We start from the raw sequence: 21,222 nt of genomic DNA on the forward strand, positions 1-21,222 counted from the left end.
GTTGTCTGGGGTCCATTTTGGTTTAGCCTGCAAGCTTTCCCTGGTTTCCAAAATGGTTTCGTCAGTGTGGTCTGGTACTGTCCATGGTGCTGAGCGCCCTTTAGATGTGCGGTGCCTGTGGGCATAGGCCGTCAACAAGGCTTCTCCAACCATCCCGGTCCTGAGCCAACCTCTCCAGCCTGCCCCAGGAGTGTCCCATCTTCCATCATCTGTGCTTCATAAAGTAAGAAAATCAGAAATCAGATAAAACCACAAGGACATTGTCCACCACTAATGGACACAGCTAGTGAGACAGAGTAGCACATATTTGTGTCTCACAGCAGATATATCCAGAAGACCAGTGTAGTGTATGCATGATGAGTCTTTCTCTGGTCTGCATCCCCTTATAGTGGCGCGGCATAGCTCAACATATCAAACCAATTGTTCGTTTTGTGATAAAAGCACCAAATTTGGCAGATGTGTTGATAGATATATTGGGAACAAAACTGGATATTGGGGCGTTACAAACTAGCACCCTGGTGGCCGTGGCATTTTTCAAAATGGCCACCAGCGCTTGGTCAATCTTTCCTATCCCATTGGATTTGCATGCAATAATGGGTATAATCTAGATCCCACTAACCCTGATAACCAAATAAAATAATCACTCACTATTCTAAGGACATTTACAAACATTTTTGTAATTTCATTATATTAATAATATAGAGTGGCATGAATCAGTAAAACAGTTATCGTAGCAGGCTGCTTAACACTAGCACAGCCGACAAGGGGTCAAATGACTCCAGCTCTGTCAATCAATGATTTTTTCTAAAAGTAAGATAAGATATTCCTTTATTGATCCCCTTGGGGAAATTCAGGCATCATAGCAGCATGGGGGGGAGGGGGGGTACAGGTAGTAAAACAACACAGTATACAGGTAGTAAAAAACAACACAGGCAGTGTAAACAATTTGATCAATATGGTCAATATAAGTACCCGTTTTATCTGGCACGGTTTCTGAAATTTCAAAATGACTTCAGGAAAATTTTATTAGAACGTTATTCCACATATATGTGGAAAATCACAGCACTTTGTGAGCGTCTAGCGCAGGGGTGGCCAACCCATGGCTCGCGAGCCGCATGTGGCTCTTTGCCAGTCAATGTGTGGCTCTTCCATCCAAAAAAAAAAAAAATATATTTGTATTTATTATTATTATTATTATATTTTTTTCTTTTTTTTGTCACTTAAACCTGTGGTAAACCTCATATTTTTTATATTAAGAGGTAATTATAAAGTTTACACTGTTTATTTTTCTTATATTTCTCATAAGCTGTGGGGTCATCTGACCCCTTCCGGCGGGAATCAGTGACATTTTCTCCATGGCTGTTCTAGTGTTAAAGACATAATTTCCATATTATAGCATACTAAAGTGCAAATGTTATTTATTTAAGTACAGTGTATGAGGTATAAGATGGCCCCAAGCTTACATTGCAAAAGCAAAAAAAATGTAAAATGTAATTTTTTTTTTATATATTATTATTATTACATATTTTTTTTTTTACCACATGGTGGTGCTGGCGATGAAGAGAACTCTGTGAATCAGAGTGTGGACAAAATGTCCTGGGCTGCATACCATGCAAGTCAACAGCTTGCTGGAAGAAAAGTAATCTGCCCAAGTGCCCTACTATCCCTGTTCCACGAGAGTGCCCACACAGCGGCGATGATCAAACACTCCATGGATGTAGTCAGAAATGCAATTCAACATCTGAATTCTGGGCAGACACCAGTAGTAACATTTGATCAACCCCTGTATGCTATTGCCAAGCAGATCCAGTGGAAGTGGCCAGAGATGTATGGGGAAGACAAATTTGTTGTGATGTTTGGCGGCCTGCATATAGAGATGGCAGCTCTGAAGACCCTGGGTGATTGGTTGAAAGACAGTGGCTGGGTTGAAGCACTGGTACAAGCAGAGATCACAACAGCAGGCACTGCTGACTCCTTGCGTGCAGCACATGTTGCTCACACCTGACGTGCCCACCAAGTCACAGTGGCTGCACTATATGGCTATGGTTAGACTAGTGTATTCCTGGCGTTTTTTTATACGTTTTTGACGACGTTTGATGTCCTATCTACACAGAAATGCGTTTTTTGGCGTTTTTTTGTGGATACGGCTGAAACGCAAAATTGTGTTTGCGTTTGGAGATACGCAAAAAAAACGCTTCGACAACAGCGTGTAGTCAGCACGGAGCAGTTGTTGCGAAAACGCCCATGCGCAGTAGATACCATCTGCGTGCCCTTCCTGTGTACAGTGTGTGTGTTTGGGACAGAGCTCCGTGTCCCAAATAGCTTCAGCTACCATGTGTTGTCAAGTTATTGTTATAAGGACCCCAGTCCAAGCTACAACAGTCTGCATTCCCTTAACAATTGTTTGTATTGAGCCGTATTGTATTGTACCCATATGCAATATGTTAAATAAAGTTTACATCCATTCATTCTGCTAGCATTACCGATTGCATGAGCAGCTGGCTAACGTGAGCTATCAGGATTCAGACCCTGTTAGCTCAGAGTTCCTCTTTCAACTTAACAAGCATTAAACAAAATGGCCCAGTCATCTATTCACCTTTGTTTAATACACACAGCGTTGTCTCTAATGTTATCTAACTACTGATAGCTCGCGATATCATCAGTTTTGTTGCTGGCTAAGTAGCGTGAGCTAACATTAGCTTCTAGCCACAATGCTATATTGTTATAATGGCATACTCCATTGACGTTAGCATGCAGCTAACAATGCTACCGAGCGTTTTTTAGACTAAACTATCCGCTCTTGGTGGTCACTTGTGTTGATGTTAGTTTTGTTTCATCAACAAATGACAGGCAGAACACACAGTGAATGTATCCGTTTTGTTTATTGCACTTTTATTAGGCTTTGCTGAAAAATTATTGCTGCATTGAGTAAAGCAAGATGGTGGCGCGGCATAGGCGCCTGCCTTATTGACATTTTCTTTGCTGGAGCTTCCACCAGGAAGTGTATTGGCACATTCGTTCTGATTGGTTGAAATTGCCTTCATGTTTGCCACCTACTGCCACCTACTGCTTTGGCAGTGTACTACATCAGTGTGCTCGGCTGACAAAAACGAAAAAAAAAAACGAAAGTGTGACTCGAGGCGCATGACGTCGCGGCGATACGCGGCGATACGTATAAGAAAACAATACGAAATGATACGAAAGGTGTAACCGCAGCATATGTCCTGCAGTATCGGGCCTACAATAACCGTGATACAGATACAGAAGATGCGCCTTTGGGGTTTGATGAATGGTGCTCAAACCCCAAAGCTGCGCTCAATTCCAGTACTGGGCAACAGTCATGGCATTGGAGCTGTGTTTACTGGTCTATGTGAGATCCCTGCGGCAGTCCTTCAGCATGTACCTCGATGCTCTGACAGAACTTGTCCCCTGGTTCTTTGCTCTGGACCATACAAACTATGCCCGCTGGATCGGTTCATCTTCGTGACATGACTGAACTACCAACAAGACACCCAGATGTTGCCAGAGAATTGAATGTAGGCAATTTCACCATTCAGAAGACCAATCAGGTCTTCTCGCCAATCCCCATTGATCAAGCACATGAGCAAAATAATGCTTGTATCAAGAGTGATGGAGGACTTTGAAGATGCTCACCAGCTCATGGGAAGACAAGATGGGGTGCTCCACCATGATCAGACAGCAAGTGTGCAGAAAGCATTTAGAAAAGATGTATGCTCGCTTGTATTAACAATTGTGTGTATTGAGCCGTACTGTATTGTACCCATTCTGCAATCTGTTAATAACATTTTCAATCAATGTGGTATAAGTATATGGTATCATGTTATTCAGTTTGCAGATTAAATTCGCAGTTTTTACCCATAACCTTATTCTCGATTTTCCTTGAATTTCAAAACACAGATCTCATTTAATAATGCAAAACGTCAAATGTCAGACATATTGAATAAGTGGAACCATGTGAACCCAGCTGCCATGGTAAACTATTATGGTTAAATAATGAACCAGACATGTCTTAGAATGATCACGTGACACCAGGCGAGAAGGGGGGTTATGCAGCTTTTGACAACGCCCAGCCTGACGCGCTCTCTCCGTCTTCCTTTACGTCCTCAGAGAGTATTTATATTCAGAGGGCTTTGCATTTGCTCGTCATCATTACTTCTTTTCATTTGGTTTAACTTTAGGCTTCATATCAGAAGAAAATGTCTGGTCGCGGAAAGGGAGGAAAGGGACTGGGAAAAGGAGGCGCCAAGCGTCACCGCAAAGTGCTCCGTGATAACATCCAGGGAATCACCAAACCCGCCATCCGCCGTCTGGCTCGCCGTGGTGGAGTGAAGCGTATCTCCGGTCTGATCTACGAGGAGACCCGCAGTGTGTTGAAGGTCTTCTTGGAGAACGTGATCCGTGATGGGTCCGTGTACGTTTTGATAGTTCGTTTTTCGTTTCAAAAGGAAAAAACGAAAAAACGTTTGAAACCAAAATCGAAAAAACGGGGAAAAACTGAAATACGGACCTGTTTTTCGTATTTTGGTATCAGAATCAAATGAAAAAAATTAGTCAATAATGGGCCGTGTACGTTTTGATAGTTCGTTTTTCGTTTTTGATGTGAAGAATGGAGAACGGAACCACGTGACAAGTACATTTTTCAATGTAAAAGCCATGCACGATCTAACGTTTTTTTTTCAAATCTAAGTGTTGTAGTATACTATTAGGATACCATTGATGATGTATGCAGTGATTTTGGTGACACTATACACTGTATGACGTGAAGTTATTGAATCTTTTTACAGTGTCTCTTTTCGGTGTTGCACTTTTTAGACGGTCCCTGGCTGCGCACTTGCCTCGTCAAGGCCGACTGCACATATAGATCATTATTATTATTAAATGTACAGCTCAGAGGCCGGCTCGCCTCGTTTAGGTGAAAATAAGGTTGTAGCTCATTGTCTACCTTACTACGATAGGAAAGAAGTGTCCTTTGTGTTTTAAAAACGTTACCTAAATCTCCCGATTCCGATACAATAAAGCGAGTCTTCATCACAAATCATATTCTCAAAATAATCGGATCGGCAGATATTATTGCTGGCGGACCTATTTCGGCCTGCGGGCCGCCTATTGCTGACCACTGAACTAGGATATCTGTATAACGTGCGTTTAGACAACACTGCTTGGGACAGACCACACAGGCTATTTCCATATTATTAGGCTATTACTTCACATAAAATATCATGTCTAAATGAAATGCACAAAACAAAAAATGTATGTATCATAACGTTACCCTGGTATAGATCTGTATGCATGTATTTATGTATTTATTCATAACGTTATACATATTCATTAACGTTAGATCGTGCATGGCTTTTACATTGAAAAATGTACTTGTCACGTGGTTCCGTTCTCCATATCAAAAACGAAAAACGAACTATCAAAACGTACACGGCCCATTATTGACTCCTTTTTTTCATTTGATTATGGTACCAAAATACGAAAAACAGGTCCGTATTTCAGTTTTTCCCAGTTTTTTCGATTTTGGTTTCAAACGGAAATAGGAAACACCTCGTATTTCCGCTTTTTTTTTCGTTTTTCCTTTTGAAACGAAAAACGAACTATCAAAACGTACACGGACCGTGATGCCGTCACCTACACCGAGCACAAAAGAGGAAGACTGTCACAGCCATGGATGTGGTCTATGCTCCGAAGAGACAGGGACGCACTCTGTACGGCTTCGGCGGCTAGACTTCTATTCAACCAACTATCCTAACACCCAAAGGCTCTTTTCAGAGCCACACACATGTTACTAGACTTGAGTCAATTCCATGTTGCGTCTCGGAATAAGATTTACCCTTAGCTCCCAGACATGTACGCCTTGTAGTCGCTTTGGACAATGCATAATTCTATACATGTAGTATATAAATGATTTATATTAGGGCTGGGCGATATGACCAAAAACGTTATCGCGATAAAATTATAAAATTATTTTCATATAACTCGATATCGATAATTATCGTCGATATAATGTCTGTCAAGTTTAATTAACTTATTATGCCCGGCGCCGATACGCAGGCTGACTTGTTTTGCTGCTGTGAATGTCTCGAGAGTCGCACGATTTAGTGCTTGAATGCCATCATCCACGCCAATGTTAACGTTAATATCGCCTAATCTATGTTTTAAATTATGGCTATGTGTCTAATCTGCCCGTCGCTTATCAAATAATCATTTTCCAGTCAACATTGTCAAGGCAGATTGGTTTTTTATCGCTTCATTTCCGTTTGATAGCATTTTGAAAATCACCCGTTTTCCAGTGAAAAACAACCAATTATATGATAATCGCCTTTTACTGGAATATTCCAGAACGTTGATATTTGTCGACCTATTTATGAATCGTTTTCAAATAAACGCCAGATGATCGATAGTATATGTGCACGCACGCACGTTCGTGCCGCACACTGATAACCGCTGGTCTTATTTCCTCATGGCTTTTACAGTGAAAACAGCTATATCACCTCATTTTCTTCTTCTAAATTCATGCTATATTATGTTATTATGTTATTTGATACTATCTTGTCTAGCACAGTCTCTGGAGCGTAACAGTAAGAAGCATTTTGTATGAAAGTATTCTGTACTTCTGTATGACAACTATTAAATAACTTGAACTTGAACTATCACATATCACATAAACGCTTATATCTCTGTGAAAACGAGTCTGATTATCCTAACACTGATAACATAGATTCCTTACCTGACATCAGATGGTATCCAAATGGTATATTCCAATTCCTGATCACCATTCGAAAAAATCGATAAGTGTATAGATCTAACGTGTATACAGTAGAACTCATGATCCTCGCGGCTCAGAGGCTCCAGGATGAACTCTGGTAGACCCCGGCTGCATCAGTGAGAAGTAAAATGTGGAGTCAGAAATCTGTTCTCCCATTCACTTTCATTGAGTCCATTCCAAAAGGGTGATTTACCACCTGGGAGACGATAGGGGGCGCTTTTTTCAGATCTGAGCGGCGGCGGTCTAGGATATCCAACGGTAGGCTCGCGTGATGCAATATGATTTCAGATCGCTAATAAAAAAATAAATAAAAAATACCCGAGAATAGCCGGAACGTGGCACTCAACGGTCGGGGCGTAAACCCGAATAATCTTGGGCGTGGCACTCAAAGTGCAGCATTGCTGCATTATTTTGAATAACTGATTCAGTCCAGAACACCATTGCTGTCTGTTCTGTTAGAATTCCATAGCTGTAGTTTGGGGCAATAACAATGGTGAAAGTAAGTCATTCTTATACATAAGGTACTTCATATTGGCTAACTTCTAGTCAGTTAAATTAATACTCTAGGATAAGTTATCCATACTGTTTGAACTCTGTTGCCTATGTTGCCTACTGCCTTACACTGTAATCACTACAGGGTAGAATATAGTTTGAGGCTCAAACTATATTCTACCCATGTGTAGCATCCTGAATATTCTTCTATTATTCAGAAGTGCTAACGTAACCTTCTACTTCCTCTTTGTGCACAAAGACATCATTGATATTCTCACGAGCAATGATATGAGTTTCTCTTCCTTCTATCGGCCGGAATATGGACCATACACAGTATCGCTGGACCATATTCAACATCCTCCCCTGTGTGACTAGTAGGCGGGACCAGCAGGGGGCGGTGTCAGGCAGAGAGTGTCGGAGAGAGATGGGATGAGATATATGGAGGCGGAAGGAGATCCTCTTCGGCAGTGAACTTGAACATGAACAGTCGCAACGGACGGGGGCTCGGGAGAGCCCTGTTGCAGAAGTTATGTTGGAGGGCCCCGTGGGATAGCGACGGGTGATAGGAAGTACTTGCTAGTTGACCTATCCTAGAAGTACCAGCGATAGTGTGTGAGCAAACAGTGCAGAGCCAAGCACTAACAGTCGGGTTATAGTAGTTACTGTGTGCGGTATAAGTAACGTGCGGCTAACAACATATCAAAGTCCTTAGTAGTCGGGTTATAGTAGTTACAGTGTGACGGTATAGAGTGCGAGCCCCGAGACGCGCGTGGACCTACAACCGGTCTGCTCCGGCTGCCTTCAATCAGTCTGCGCCGGCTGCCTGCAATCAGTCTGCCCCGGTTACCTGCGACCAGATCTGCACCCGGCTGCCTGCAGCCTACGGGAGTTTGTCCCATCCAGCAGGGGTCGTCATCACTCAGCACGCGCTCTCAGCCGGCGCTGCCTCTCTGCCCCAGCTCCGCCTGCTAGTATCCTCACCGAGAGCGTTCGACGCCATCTTGCTTTCCGGACAACAGTGGCGCGGCGAGGCAGCCATTTCGGATGAGTACAAATGGGCATTGATGCTCCCAAGCTATTATACAGTATACAGTGTGGTGCAGCCTGCGGGCGAAATTAACGTTGCTACTACCGTTCAATAGGGGAACCCCAAACAATATATGCCGGCATTAAGATAGGACTTTTACTGGTATTTTGTGGGCCCACTCTTTTGCTTTCTGTTTATTTCCTTTGAGTGTGATACCGTGTTGGTGTAATAATATTTTCCCATTCAGTGAACCCTTCTATTCCTTCCCTATGTCCTCCCTTCTTTCCCCATATGACGGAGTACTAGAGCAGTATATGTAAACCCTTAGGGAAGGTATTGATACTGTGTCTAGCCCATACGTGGGCAGCACTTAGTCTGGGTACAGCGAGAGCACTTGGTGCCTAGGGCGTAATTACATAATTACCAGACTGTAACTATCGTGTAACGATGACCATGGTGCAATAATTACCAGACTGTAACTATTGTGTAACGATAACCATGGTGCAATAATCACCAGACTGTAACTATTGTGTAACGAGAACAATGGTGCAATAATAATCAGACTGAATGGGAGCACGGTGTGTGTGTCTTTTACTGAGCCTAATCTTAACCCTTTTGATGCGGGTAACATATATACTATTAACCCCTTCCTATTTAACCTTCCCTTTCCTACCGTAAGGTTTCTGGTGTTAATGAGGGAGGGTACTGCTTGCGGGGGGAACCAAGTTATTTATTTACAATCCAGTCACTAGGTGTGGGAGGGTGCTAAGGGGACAATTGGGGAGAGTGAGGGTGTGTTGGGGAGTACTGCTGACTGCCCTGGAAGGGAGAGGAAGACCAGAGTACCGGACTAGGTTTGTAAATCCTGGGCCCCATCCACTCCCACTGCCAGCCTCCAGTTGACGCTCCTGACCCCAAAGACGGAGGTGCAGCTAGCCAGAGTTCTACTGTGTCTCGCTACCTAGTGACCGTGCACCACAGTTCCCACGAAGCAGGGATAATCCACCCTGCTACACATGTAACTCTTGTGTGCATGTATAGTATATATATAAATCCACTTATGTCTGAATACACCCTCTGCATATCATCTTTTTTATATACCTTACCTTATACCACTGGTCAGTATGACTTACTACTATAGTGTATTTATACCTACTGTATAACACTGTACATACATCTGATCAGCATTATTACAATACTCGGTATAGTACTCATTTATTATACTTCAGTTTAATCCTATTGCACTTTACTTTTACATTTGTACTCTAGAAAGACGCCAATTTATTTTCGTTGTACTATATAATGACAATTCATTTTAATCTAATCTGATCTAAAATAGTGAAATTAAAACTAATTTGGCTGGAACGCTCTCGACGAATGTAAATATCAGTCAAACAAGGCACTTATTGTAGAAGCAAACATTTTCTCCACAAATATTCTATATGGAATTCCGATTAAACTTATTCCTTAAGAGGTGATGTCATTATTAGTTGCTCCCAGGTCGAAACTGTATGTGGAGAGAACAGTACGTTTAAGTATACATTTAACTTATAATAGGCATGGTTATAGATGTTGTAGAAGTATTGCTTTCTCGGTAATAGAAAGACGTTTTGTTGGCGGTTTTCCAAAAGACCAGTCCTCCAATAACCTCGTTCCCAGTTGTATCTCCGTGAAGTCCTCCAATAACCCTGTGAGGTGTAGGCGGAGTAACGAGCTCACAGAGAGGAGACCAATCAGAAACGACTGCGCCTCCGCGTTAGTAATATAAGGCCAGAGTTTCTACACAGCAGAGAGAGCAGCGTATTATTCTTGTTGAAGTCAAGACTGAAACATAGTTTCTCATAATGGCCAGAACTAAGCAGACGGCTCGTAAGTCCACCGGTGGCAAAGCCCCAAGGAAGCAGCTCGCCACCAAGGCTGCCCGTAAGAGCGCACCGGCTACCGGCGGCGTGAAGAAACCTCATCGTTACAGGCCCGGTACCGTGGCGCTGAGAGAGATCCGTCGTTACCAGAAGTCCACCGAGTTGCTGATCCGCAAGCTGCCTTTCCAGCGCCTGGTCAGAGAAATCGCCCAGGACTTCAAGACCGACCTGCGCTTCCAGAGCTCTGCTATCATGGCTCTTCAGGAGGCCAGCGAGGCTTATCTGGTCGGTCTGTTTGAGGACACCAACCTGTGCGCCATCCACGCCAAGAGGGTGACCATCATGCCCAAAGACATCCAGCTGGCCCGCCGCATCCGTGGAGAGCGAGCTTAAATCGACCTGTTGACTAATTGCAGTCCCCCCAAAGGCTCTTTTAAGAGCCACCTCAATAATCATGAATGAGCCCAGTTTCCTTATTTTAACTATGTTCTGATTCCATGTGGATGAATTTGGTGATTTGTAATACGTTCGTTTGATGACGATCGTAGCTCAATACCGGGTAACTAGAATGATTCATAACTAACTCGACCAGGCAAAACGTAATATTGAAGTCATATGTTCATATTCAGTTAGTCTTTATCGGATCCATTAGTTCATCGAATACACTGCTGACTAGTAATAAATATGACCCATATAGTTGAAAATAAATACAATCCGGATTCTCAGTGTTTGCTCCAGAGCCTTGTCTGGAGTTGATTTTGGTTGAGCCTGCATGCTTTTTTTTCCCATTTCCAAAATGGTCAGTGTGGTCCGGTACTGTCCATGGTGCTGTAATAGTGACTACAAGTAGCGAATCCACACTTCCAAACAATCTCGAGATAACGAAATAAATTAATCCGTTATCTCAAATAAACTTTTTGTTATGTCGAGTAAATGATACAATTAATAGTAAATCAAATGTATGTATGGCCTCTTAGGGTTTCCGTAGAATACACCTGCATATAATCTTTTTTATATACTTGTGTGACTATATATAATATCCCTTACCTTATATCACTGGCCAGTATGACTTACTACCATAGTGTCTTTATACCTGTAACACCTGATCAGCATTATTAGTAGTAGTACTCATTTTCCTTTAACAGAGTAAAGCAGAACAAACTCATGGCTGAAACTCTTCTGCCCTCTACTGGCTAAATGAGAACCTAACTTCTATTAGCTTTACACACGTGCGCCACGCCCGACCAATCGTATCGTAGAAGCCACGCAGTACTATTTGCATCAACCTCCTACAAATAAGGCAGGAAACCGTAAGCGACCATCACCATTCGAGTCTGATCAGCCGTCGAATATGCCTGAACCAGCCAAGCCAGCGCCCAAGAAGGGCTCCAAGAAAGCCGTCACCAAGACCGCTGCCAAGGGAGGCAAGAAGCGCAGAAAGTCCAGGAAGGAGAGTTATGCCATCTACATTTACAAAGTCCTGAAGCAGGTTCATCCCGACACCGGCGTTTCCTCCAAGGCCATGGGGATCATGAACTCCTTCGTTAACGACATCTTCGAGCGCATCGCTGGAGAAGCCTCGCGCCTGGCTCTCTACAACAAGCGTCGCACCATCACCTCCAGGGAGATTCAGACCGCTGTGCGTCTGCTGCTGCCCGGTGAGCTGGCGAAGCACGCTGTGTCTGAGGGAACCAAGGCTGTGACCAAGTACACTAGCTCCAAGTAAACTACCCTGTTCACTGAAGATTAACCCAAAGGCTCTTTTAAGAGCCACCCACTCTGTCCTGAGAGAGTTGTTCCTATTATTCTCATGATCGCGCTGTTCATCAAAGTGGTTGAGTGCCGAGTATTGCCTTTCTTTTGAACAGTTCTTATCATGGTAGGGGGGTTCTGTCGGGAGATGAAGTTGTATAAATTATGATACTTATTGATTAATAAATGACTTACAACTAATCATAGTTTGGATGGCTAAGTTGCAAATTATATTTACTACAAAATCCTGTGATTTTAGGTTGTTGATAAGTAGCTAAATTGGATAGACTAGCTTAGTACATCACACGTATGCAGTAAATTAATATATCACCTGCCGTATTAGAACCTTGATCAATAATACATTATTGGACTTTATAATACACATGGATAATGTTTATTTTAGCATTTTCAAAGTGGAAATCCTATTTAGAAAATAATACATTCCAGGCTCTTTTAATTATAATGAAAAAGATGAACTACCCCATAGCCAAACACACGTCCTATGATTTCCAACAGTCAAGTGCAAATAGTATTCATTATTTGATCATATGAGCTCTGTATATTTCTGTACAATTTGCAACCTTGCGTTGTATGTTAAATGTATTATTACAACAACAATAACCTTTTATAACGTTATTGTTGACATCAAACTCCAGCAATCGGAAGTCTAAAATCTGACTTCATAAGTAACCCTCAGCAATACTGATCATCTCCGGTCCCCTCTCCCTCCATGTTTAGCAGGATACACAGCCTCCACATCTGGCTGAAAGGTTACTCTGTTCAACAGGCATCCCCTGATAAACCACACCATGCTCTCTCCACTCGTAATGTTAATGCTTCAAATCTAGTCACAATTTCTCTAGATGTGTTTCTGTCATACAACATAAAATCACAGATTAGGGCCTAACTTTTCTGAACAGTATTTACTAATAAGGACACTTTTGATCAAACTGATCAGCAGCTCAATAGTTGCTTTTATGTTTCACAAGGTGCTCTGAATCTGCCCTTAAAAAAATATTTTCTGTTTTACCATGGTACCAGTCATATAAATTATTTACCATGGTACAGCCATATAGTAAATGTAATGGAACCATTAATAACATGGTTATAACATGGTATAGTCCATTTTAAACCATGATATCAATGGTACATGGCATCATTTGTTATCATAGGAATGCCAGGATACATTTTTGTAAGAGATGTTTCTAAATGGAAATGGGGGACCCTGATGTAAACAAGACAAACGTCTTTTTCTGGTCTGCATCCCCTTAACAATTGTGTGTATTGAGCCGTACTGTATTGTATTGCAGAATGGGTACAATACAGTACGGCTCAATACACACAATTGTTAAGGGGATGCATACCAGAGAAAGACTTTCGTCTTGTTTACATCAGGGTCCCCCATTTTCAATTCATCATAACATATATGACACACATGACATACAGATAGACAATACTGCTACATCTATACATTTATGACATACCAGATTTACAAATACAATATTGTTTGTGATACAAAAATAGTCTAAAAAAGAGAGTATATACATTTGACAAAGAAACTGTACATTGGAGGAGGTTGGGTAGGAGGGGGTGGGGGGAACTGTACATTGGAGGTGGTTGGGCGGGGGGGTTAACTGTACATTGGATTATCTGGCGGCTGTGCTGGAATATCTGACCGCTGAGATAACTATCTGAAGCGGTGCGACTCGTTGAGACCATTTTCTTTACCTGGTCTGGATCACTAATCACATTATAAATAAATCGGTAGAACTAGTCGTGTTTTGTAGCCGTGCCTGTTTCATATAAATAGTGGGGGTCCATAAAAGAGCCTTTTGTGAGTCAATGTTCCACTTGTTCTGTATAATATAATGGTTGCTTGTGTAGATATTTAATGTGAGGTAGTGGGGAACATAATTATGTGCCAACATATGATCCAAACCGGTCTGAATAAATAAAATTACATTAATCTGCTGTGTCCACTAATGGGCCATCAACCATAGTCATAGCGGTCATTTACGCACAGACATAAAGGCACCATAATGATAGCAATTCATGTAATTCCACATAAAGGGCTCAACTCGTTGCAGTAAAGTATCTGCGTTAGGACCCACTAATCAAAAGCGGAGTTAATAACAATCAACATTCTCCAATTGAGAACCTATATCTGAGGTAACTCGTGGAAATCAACCATCCCATAAGTAATACTAAGTTATATACTTCGATAAGCCCCCTTCACTTCCACACACTAGAGTACAATAATTGGTTTTCATGGAAGTGGTGGGTGGCTCTTAAAAGAGCCTTTTGTTGAATTAAAGACAACGTAATGTTCAAACGCTTATCTCTTTTTGGGAGCTCCTCTCTTAGCTGCTATTGGCTTGGCAGCCTTCTTAGCTGGAGCCTTCTTGGGCGCAGCGGGCTTTTTCACCTTCTTTGGGCTCTTGGCTGCTACCTTCTTGGGGCTCTTGGCTGCTACCTTCTTGGGGCTCTTGGCTGCTACCTTCTTGGGACTCTTGGCTGCTACCTTCTTGACTTTCTTGGGAGACTTCTTGGCGGCAGCAGGCTTCTTCGCTACCGCCTTCGTGGGCTTTTTGGCCACGACAGGTTTCTTGGCTGCTGGCTTCTTGGCTTTCGGAGCGGGCTTTTTGGCTTTAACCTCAGCCTTGTTGATCTTGAAAGAGCCGGAGGCTCCGGTACCCTTGACCTGGACCAGGGTTCCCTTTGTCACCAGACTCTTGACAGCGGTCTTAACGCGGGCCTTGTTCTTGTCCACGTCATAGCCACCGGCAGCCAGAGCCTTCTTTACGGCAGCCAGAGACACACCACTCCTCTCTTTAGAAGCAGATACTGCCTTGACGACCAGGTCACTGACGCTGGGACCTGCCTTCTTGGGTTTGGGAGCTGCCTTCTTCTTAGCGGCCTTAGCCGGAGCGGCGGGAGCTGGAGCTGGAGCGACTTCTGCCATCTTCTCTCGTTCTGTCTCAGATTCAACACAAGTAGAATTATGATATTGAAGCTCAGTCAGAGGGCTGGTCTTAAACACTACATGAGAGCCATGTAGACTCAACCCACCCTGTCCTCCTCTGTACTGCCAAAAAGCTCTGCCGCTTGTGTTTTCTCCTCGCCAAAAAAGAGCTCAAATACACAACTATGAATATTGCAGGAATTTAACGCCAAATGGGTCAGCAAGCAGAAATATGTGCCATCAGAATTAAACCATTTGGAGACCCCTGGTGTGTTTGTGGACGCTTCAAACCACCAATTTGCGCCTTCACCATGGTGCGCAGCTATACCTTTCTCTGTTATTTTTGTCTCACAATTCTTTAGATTGCATTATAATCCGACATAATCTCGTTTTCCAGCGAGCCGAGCTACCTGACTATAGACTGGGAGCAAGAATAGTAATCTGGGGTGACGCGTTTTGTTTTAAATTTATGCTTTTCCGGTGTTTGTAAACACACTGTTGCTGGTGGCCTGTAGCGTGGGTCACCTCGACTTCGTATGAGGGATGATCACTACCTTAGATTAGTGGAAGGTTTCACGTGGCATATATTAATTACAACTAACATTTAATTAATGAATGTTGCAAAACATTTCATAACTCACACAAGAAGCGTAGCTACATTTTCCTTTTGGGGGTGGGGGACTAGTTTGCTGTGTACTTTAGACTGCTGCATGCTTGTTGACAATACATGCTTTTTGGGCATTGCTGATCTGCTGTGTTTTCTGATTTAAATCTGCTACACTGAACACTTAGCACAATAAATAATAACTGCATTGGTCTATTTTAATTGTATTTCAATAGTTTAAATAGACATAGTAGATTCATAATGAATCATGATCATATCACCAAACATAAACGCACCATATCAACATGTTCTGCATTACCACAAAAGAGGCCTTGCACGGAATGTTTGTGTAGTAAAGGCAATGGAATGGTTGCTATATGTATAAATTATCATATCAACACATAGTGTTGTGTCTTATTACTGAATGTTATAAAGAAGTCACAACGGAACAGTAATATCATGCTTTTCAGCAGTGTTTTACAGACTACCACTGCACATAAATTAGGCATTTTCTTTTGAAAGTGGTTACCAACGGTTACAGGCAGCCATGCTGGAAGAAACAGAACAACACAAACATTACAGTTTGTGTTTAGCCTATAGGTCAGATATACAGGCCTCTATTGTTAGGGCTCAACTCATTGTGAAGTAAAGGATATTAGAATGTGGTGCAGTAGGCTGCCAGCTACATTTTTGATACATTCAGAAGAAATAGCTCAAGGAATGAAACATACTATGTTGTCAGAGTCATACTTGTATTATTATCTTGTACCACAGTGAGGTACTGATACATGTAGCTCATGGTGAGACCATGTCGGTCTGTGTCATCTGTTTATGATCAGTAATAAATAACCCAAACAAGAGGACACCTGCTCATGGAGACGACTCAGCACCATCAGAAAACATCTCTCACCTTATAAATGTATACTGGCATTTCAATGATTAAAAGTTATGCCAAATGCATGCAAAAAGGATTATACAGCTGTATGTACAGACAGATGTGTATATCAATGTGTGTGTATATATATATTGTAAGTCAAAGCAGTGACAGATGTCACCAAGAGAGCTATTGATTGATTGAAAACTTTATTAACAGATTGCAGAATGGGTACAGTACAGCTCAATACATACAATTGTTAAGGGGATGCAGACCAGAGAAAGACTTTCGTCTTGTTTACATCAGGGTCCCCCATTTTCAATTCATCATAACATATAATACACAACTTACAGATAGACAGTACTGCTACATCTATACATTTATGACATACCAGATTTGCAAATACAGTACTGTTTGTGATACAAAAATAGTCTAGAAACGAGAGTATATACATTTGACGTAGAAACTACATTGCGCTATCAAGGTGCACAAAATAATTGTCTTGGAAAAATAGTTTCATGTCGATTATTGCTTTGCTTAATTAATATCAAGTGTGGCTATGGAGTTTTGCTAAGAGAATATATAGTTGGATTATTATGGTTTTGCGCGCAAATAGTTTCCTGTGCGCGGGAAATGTGCGACAAAGCCTCTCAACCAATCGTATACAAGAAACCACGCAGCTATACTTGCACAATTTGACCTATATTCTACCCATGTAACTCTTGTGTGCATGTATAATATATATAAATCCACCTGCATATCATCTTTTTTATATCTTACCTTATACCACTGGTCAGTATGACTTACTACCATAGTGTATTTATACCTATAACACTGTACATACATCTGATCAGCATTATTACAATACTCTGTATAGTACTCATTTATTATACTTCAGTTTAATCCTATTGCACTTTACAGTTACATTTGTACTCTAGAAAGACGCCAATTTATTTTCGTTGTACTATATAGACAATTCATTTTAATCTAATCTGATCTAAAATAGTGAAATTAAAACCAATTGGCTGGAACGCTCTGACGAATGTAAATATAAGGAGTCAAACAAGGCACTTATTGTAGAAGCAAACATTTTCTCCGCAAATATTCTATATGGAATTCCGATTAAACTTACTCCTTAAGAGGTGATGTCATTATTAGTTGCTCCCAGGTCGAAACTATGTCGAGAGGACAGTATACATTTAACTTATAATAGGCATGGTTATAGATGTTGCAGAAGTATTGCTTTCTCGGTAATAGGTGGGTGGCTCTGAAAAGAGCCTTTGTGGAGTTTGTCGAAGAGGCTAAATAATTTACTTCTTGGCAGCCTTCTCGGTCTTCTTGGGCAGAAGGACAGCCTGGATGTTGGGCAGCACACCACCCTGAGCGATGGTCACTCCTCCCAGGAGTTTGTTGAGCTCCTCGTCGTTACGCACGGCCAGCTGCAGATGGCGGGGGATGATACGACTCTTCTTGTTGTCACGGGCAGCGTTTCCAGCCAACTCCAAGATCTCAGCGGTCAGATATTCCAGCACAGCGGCCAGATAAACCGGAGCACCGGCTCCAACACGATGAGCATAGTTGCCTTTACGCAGCAGTCTGTGGACACGACCCACGGGGAACTGAAGCCCGGCACGAGAGGAGCGAGTCTTGGCCTTAGCTCTGGCCTTTCCTCCGGTCTTGCCTCTTCCAGACATGTTTATTATTCTCTCACGTTAAACGAGTTAGAAATTGAATGCAGTGAGTTGGAGAGTAACCTTTTATAGTCAGGCTTGTGTTTTCTCACCCAATCAGGAGAGACGTTTTGTTGGCGGTGTTTCCAAAAGACCAGTCCTCCAATAACCTCGTTCCCAGTTGTATCTCCGTGAAGTCCTCCAATAACCCTGTGAGGTGTAGGCGGAGTAACGACCTCACAGAGAGGAGACCAATCAGAAACTACTGAGCCTCCGCGTTAGTAATAATATTATAAGGCCAGAGTTTCGTCACACCAGCGTATTATTCTTGTTGAAGTGAAGACTAAAACGTAGTTTATCATAATGGGCAGAACTAACTAACAGAACTGATCTAATAGTTATCGATTACACTGCTGACAAGTAATACATATGACCCTATATGGTTAAATATAAATACAATCCGAACTATCATGTTTGCTCCTTGTCTGGAGCCCATTTGGGTTAAGCCTGCATGGTTTCCCCATTTCCAAAATGGTTTCGTCAGTGTGGTCCTGAAATAGGTTAGCGCCCTTTAGATTTCCAGTGCCTACAAGTAGCGAATCCACGCTTCCAAACAATTTTTTTTTTCCTACTCTTACTGGTTACCCTGCTTGCCAGTATGTACTATAGTGTCTTTATAGCTGTATCACTGTACATATTAATACTACAACTCTGTACAGTACATACATCTGCTTAGCACTATTACTCAGTTGTAGTCATTTATATATTTTATAGCGAGTTTATTCACCTGTATACAGCATATTACTATTGCATTTATTTAACTGTTATATTTGCACTAGTTTGATGCCTTCTTTACATTGTACTGTAATTGCATTGTATGATGTCAATAGATGTGTTGTAGGAATAATCTTGAGGCATATCAATTTAATTTTAATTGTTCACATGTTCAGGAAGCCCCGCCGTGAGATGAGACTAGTGTACTAGTCACTGAAACGTCTTTCACGTTAGTCTTCAGCATTGAAATCACCATCATAGTTATTAAGTTTTACAATGCAGGAATTACCTAGCAACGTCAGGAACCATAGGAATTGCATCAGTGAGTGGATTAAATTAAATGCTAAATCAACAAATTCGGTGCTATGCCCGAGACAACTCAGTTGAATATTTTTCACAAGTAAACGTATGTAGAGTGTGCTCATTCAGTGACAAGGTGGGGGGCTCTGAAAAGAGCCTTTTGGTTTTGGATAGTTAGGCTTGAATAGAAGTCTAGCCGCCGAAGCCGTACAGAGTGCGTCCCTGTCTCTTCAGAGCATAGACCACATCCATGGCTGTGACGGTCTTCCTCTTGGCGTGTTCGGTGTAGGTGACGGCATCACGGATCACGTTCTCCAGGAAGACCTTGAGAACACCACGAGTCTCCTCGTAGATTAGACCGGAGATACGCTTCACTCCGCCACGACGAGCCAGACGACGGATGGCGGGTTTGGTGATTCCCTGGATGTTGTCACGAAGCACTTTGCGGTGACGCTTAGCGCCTCCTTTACCAAGTCCCTTACCTCCCTTTCCTCTTCCACTCATTGTAACGTATGTAAGGAAACAGACGAATGTAGCAGTTGGCCAACCGCCTGCTCATTTGAACCCTCTCTGAGGACGTGGTTGAGACCAAGAAGCGCGCAGGGACAAATGTGGAGGGAGGGTTTGAGGTTTACGTCTGAACATGTTTTGAGGAAGTGTTGTTTTCCCAATACAATGCATCATCCTGAGACCCAGGGGGAAAAGTGTTGTCACTTGTATTATTATTTTTAAACATTTAACATATATATATATATATATATATATATATATTTTTTTTTTTTTACTTAACTCTATTCATATTTTACAAAATGTGCACTGTAGTGCACCACCGGACTTCATTGATCGTAGAACAATAAGAATCATAGGATTATTTTTAAATTATGAAAATTGCATCCACATTCACATTGCCTTTTCACTGGCCCAAAGTGTGTGTGACAATGAAGAAAAGAAAACGTCTAATTTGATTCTTCTGAATTGTTCCTGTAGCAGACAGGCCCCTTTTCTGAAGTAGACCAGTGTTCCTCTGGGAACCGTGTCAGTCAAGTACATGACTGAATTACCACCTATTCTCATCTGTTAATCTGTGTCATTCTTCCATGTTTGCTCTGATTAAAAACCTCAGATCCCTACATTTGGTTTTGGCCCATGAAGCCGTCTTTATCAACTTCATGTGGCTCAGTGCATTGCTACTGAGATATATTGTTTGTATATGTGATATAAATGGATGCTTGTGCCTTGCTAGTGAAATATATTGTTTTTATGTGATATAAATGCATGCTTGTGCGTTGCTACACTGAGATAGTCTCATGTATCTGCCATGACCGACTACCTTGTTGTTGTTGTCCTTACAGTATGCTATGCTGTAATTTGACCAGAACAAAGCTTCTTTGTGGGTATTGTACTAATATTTCATAACTGTCCTTTCAGAAAGCACTGAGCACACTTACAGCAATGTTCTGCCTCAACCGTGACCCTGGCCTGTTCTTCTTTGCCCTTGGTGGTGGCCTGTAGTGTGGGTGACCTCGACTTTGTTTGAGTAAGTAGGTATAATGTGGCCTATATATGGATTAAAACTAAAATTAGTCCTACCTTTACAAGTATGTAAAAACCGTATAAAGGAAACATAGCTATACATTTAGCTTTTTGTTTACAATATACAGGCTTTAAAAGACAACTGAAACAACATCTAACAGCCCTACGCCTGCACATTATGTACATGTAGACACACACATACCCATAGTTACTTTTATTTTTACTTTATTGTATTTTTAGTGACAGGAATATTAGTAGCCTATATAAATAGGTGGTAAGAGTATATGGTTTCTCACTGCTTGTGAATTGAGTGCATATTTAATATATAGTGTTATGTAATGTATATTGTACTATGTATGATTCCATTATGTTTAGGAATGCAGTATCATGTAATATGTTTGATAGAAAGTATATTGTCACCCCAGGAAGATTGCATCAGCTAATGGGGATCATAATCAAATCATACTGTAAGAAAGAAGTACACAAACAGTCCATGCAAGGCCTCTATTGTTAGTGTCTATTGGTGTAGTATATGTTGATACATTCTGAAGAAATGGTTCAAGGAATGAAACATACTATGTT

The 21,222-nt window shown here is 41.7% G+C and overlaps 4 protein-coding genes across 4 annotated transcripts; 2 read left to right on the plus strand and 2 right to left on the minus strand.

Moving 5' to 3' along the window:
- Positions 1-10,153: 10,153 nt before the first annotated feature.
- On the plus strand, positions 10,154-10,564 carry LOC311231015 (histone H3.2-like; the record flags this gene model as incomplete). The annotated part of the gene is made up of 1 exon (XM_084317484.1): positions 10,154-10,564. The coding sequence occupies one exon, from the start codon at positions 10,154-10,156 to the stop codon at positions 10,562-10,564; it is 411 nt and encodes a 136-aa protein (XP_084173610.1).
- Positions 10,565-11,522: 958 nt separating this feature from the next.
- LOC311231034 (histone H2B-like) lies at positions 11,523-11,897 on the plus strand (the record flags this gene model as incomplete). Its single annotated transcript, XM_084317503.1, has 1 exon — positions 11,523-11,897. One exon carries the CDS (start codon positions 11,523-11,525, stop codon positions 11,895-11,897), a length of 375 nt encoding a protein of 124 aa, XP_084173629.1.
- Positions 11,898-17,673: 5,776 nt separating this feature from the next.
- LOC311229827 (histone H2A) lies at positions 17,674-18,057 on the minus strand (the record flags this gene model as incomplete). The annotated part of the gene is made up of 1 exon (XM_084315901.1): positions 17,674-18,057. One exon carries the CDS (start codon positions 18,055-18,057, stop codon positions 17,674-17,676), a length of 384 nt encoding a protein of 127 aa, XP_084172027.1.
- A 1,242-nt stretch (positions 18,058-19,299) lies between these two features.
- Positions 19,300-19,611, minus strand: LOC311229828 (histone H4; the record flags this gene model as incomplete). The annotated part of the gene is made up of 1 exon (XM_084315902.1): positions 19,300-19,611. One exon carries the CDS (start codon positions 19,609-19,611, stop codon positions 19,300-19,302), a length of 312 nt encoding a protein of 103 aa, XP_084172028.1.
- Between the last annotated feature and the right edge of the window lie 1,611 nt (positions 19,612-21,222).

Source organism: Notolepis coatsorum (genome assembly GCF_963971535.1).
Source record: "Notolepis coatsorum genome assembly, chromosome: 6".
NCBI classification, from domain to species: Eukaryota; Metazoa; Chordata; class Actinopteri; order Aulopiformes; family Paralepididae; genus Notolepis; species Notolepis coatsorum.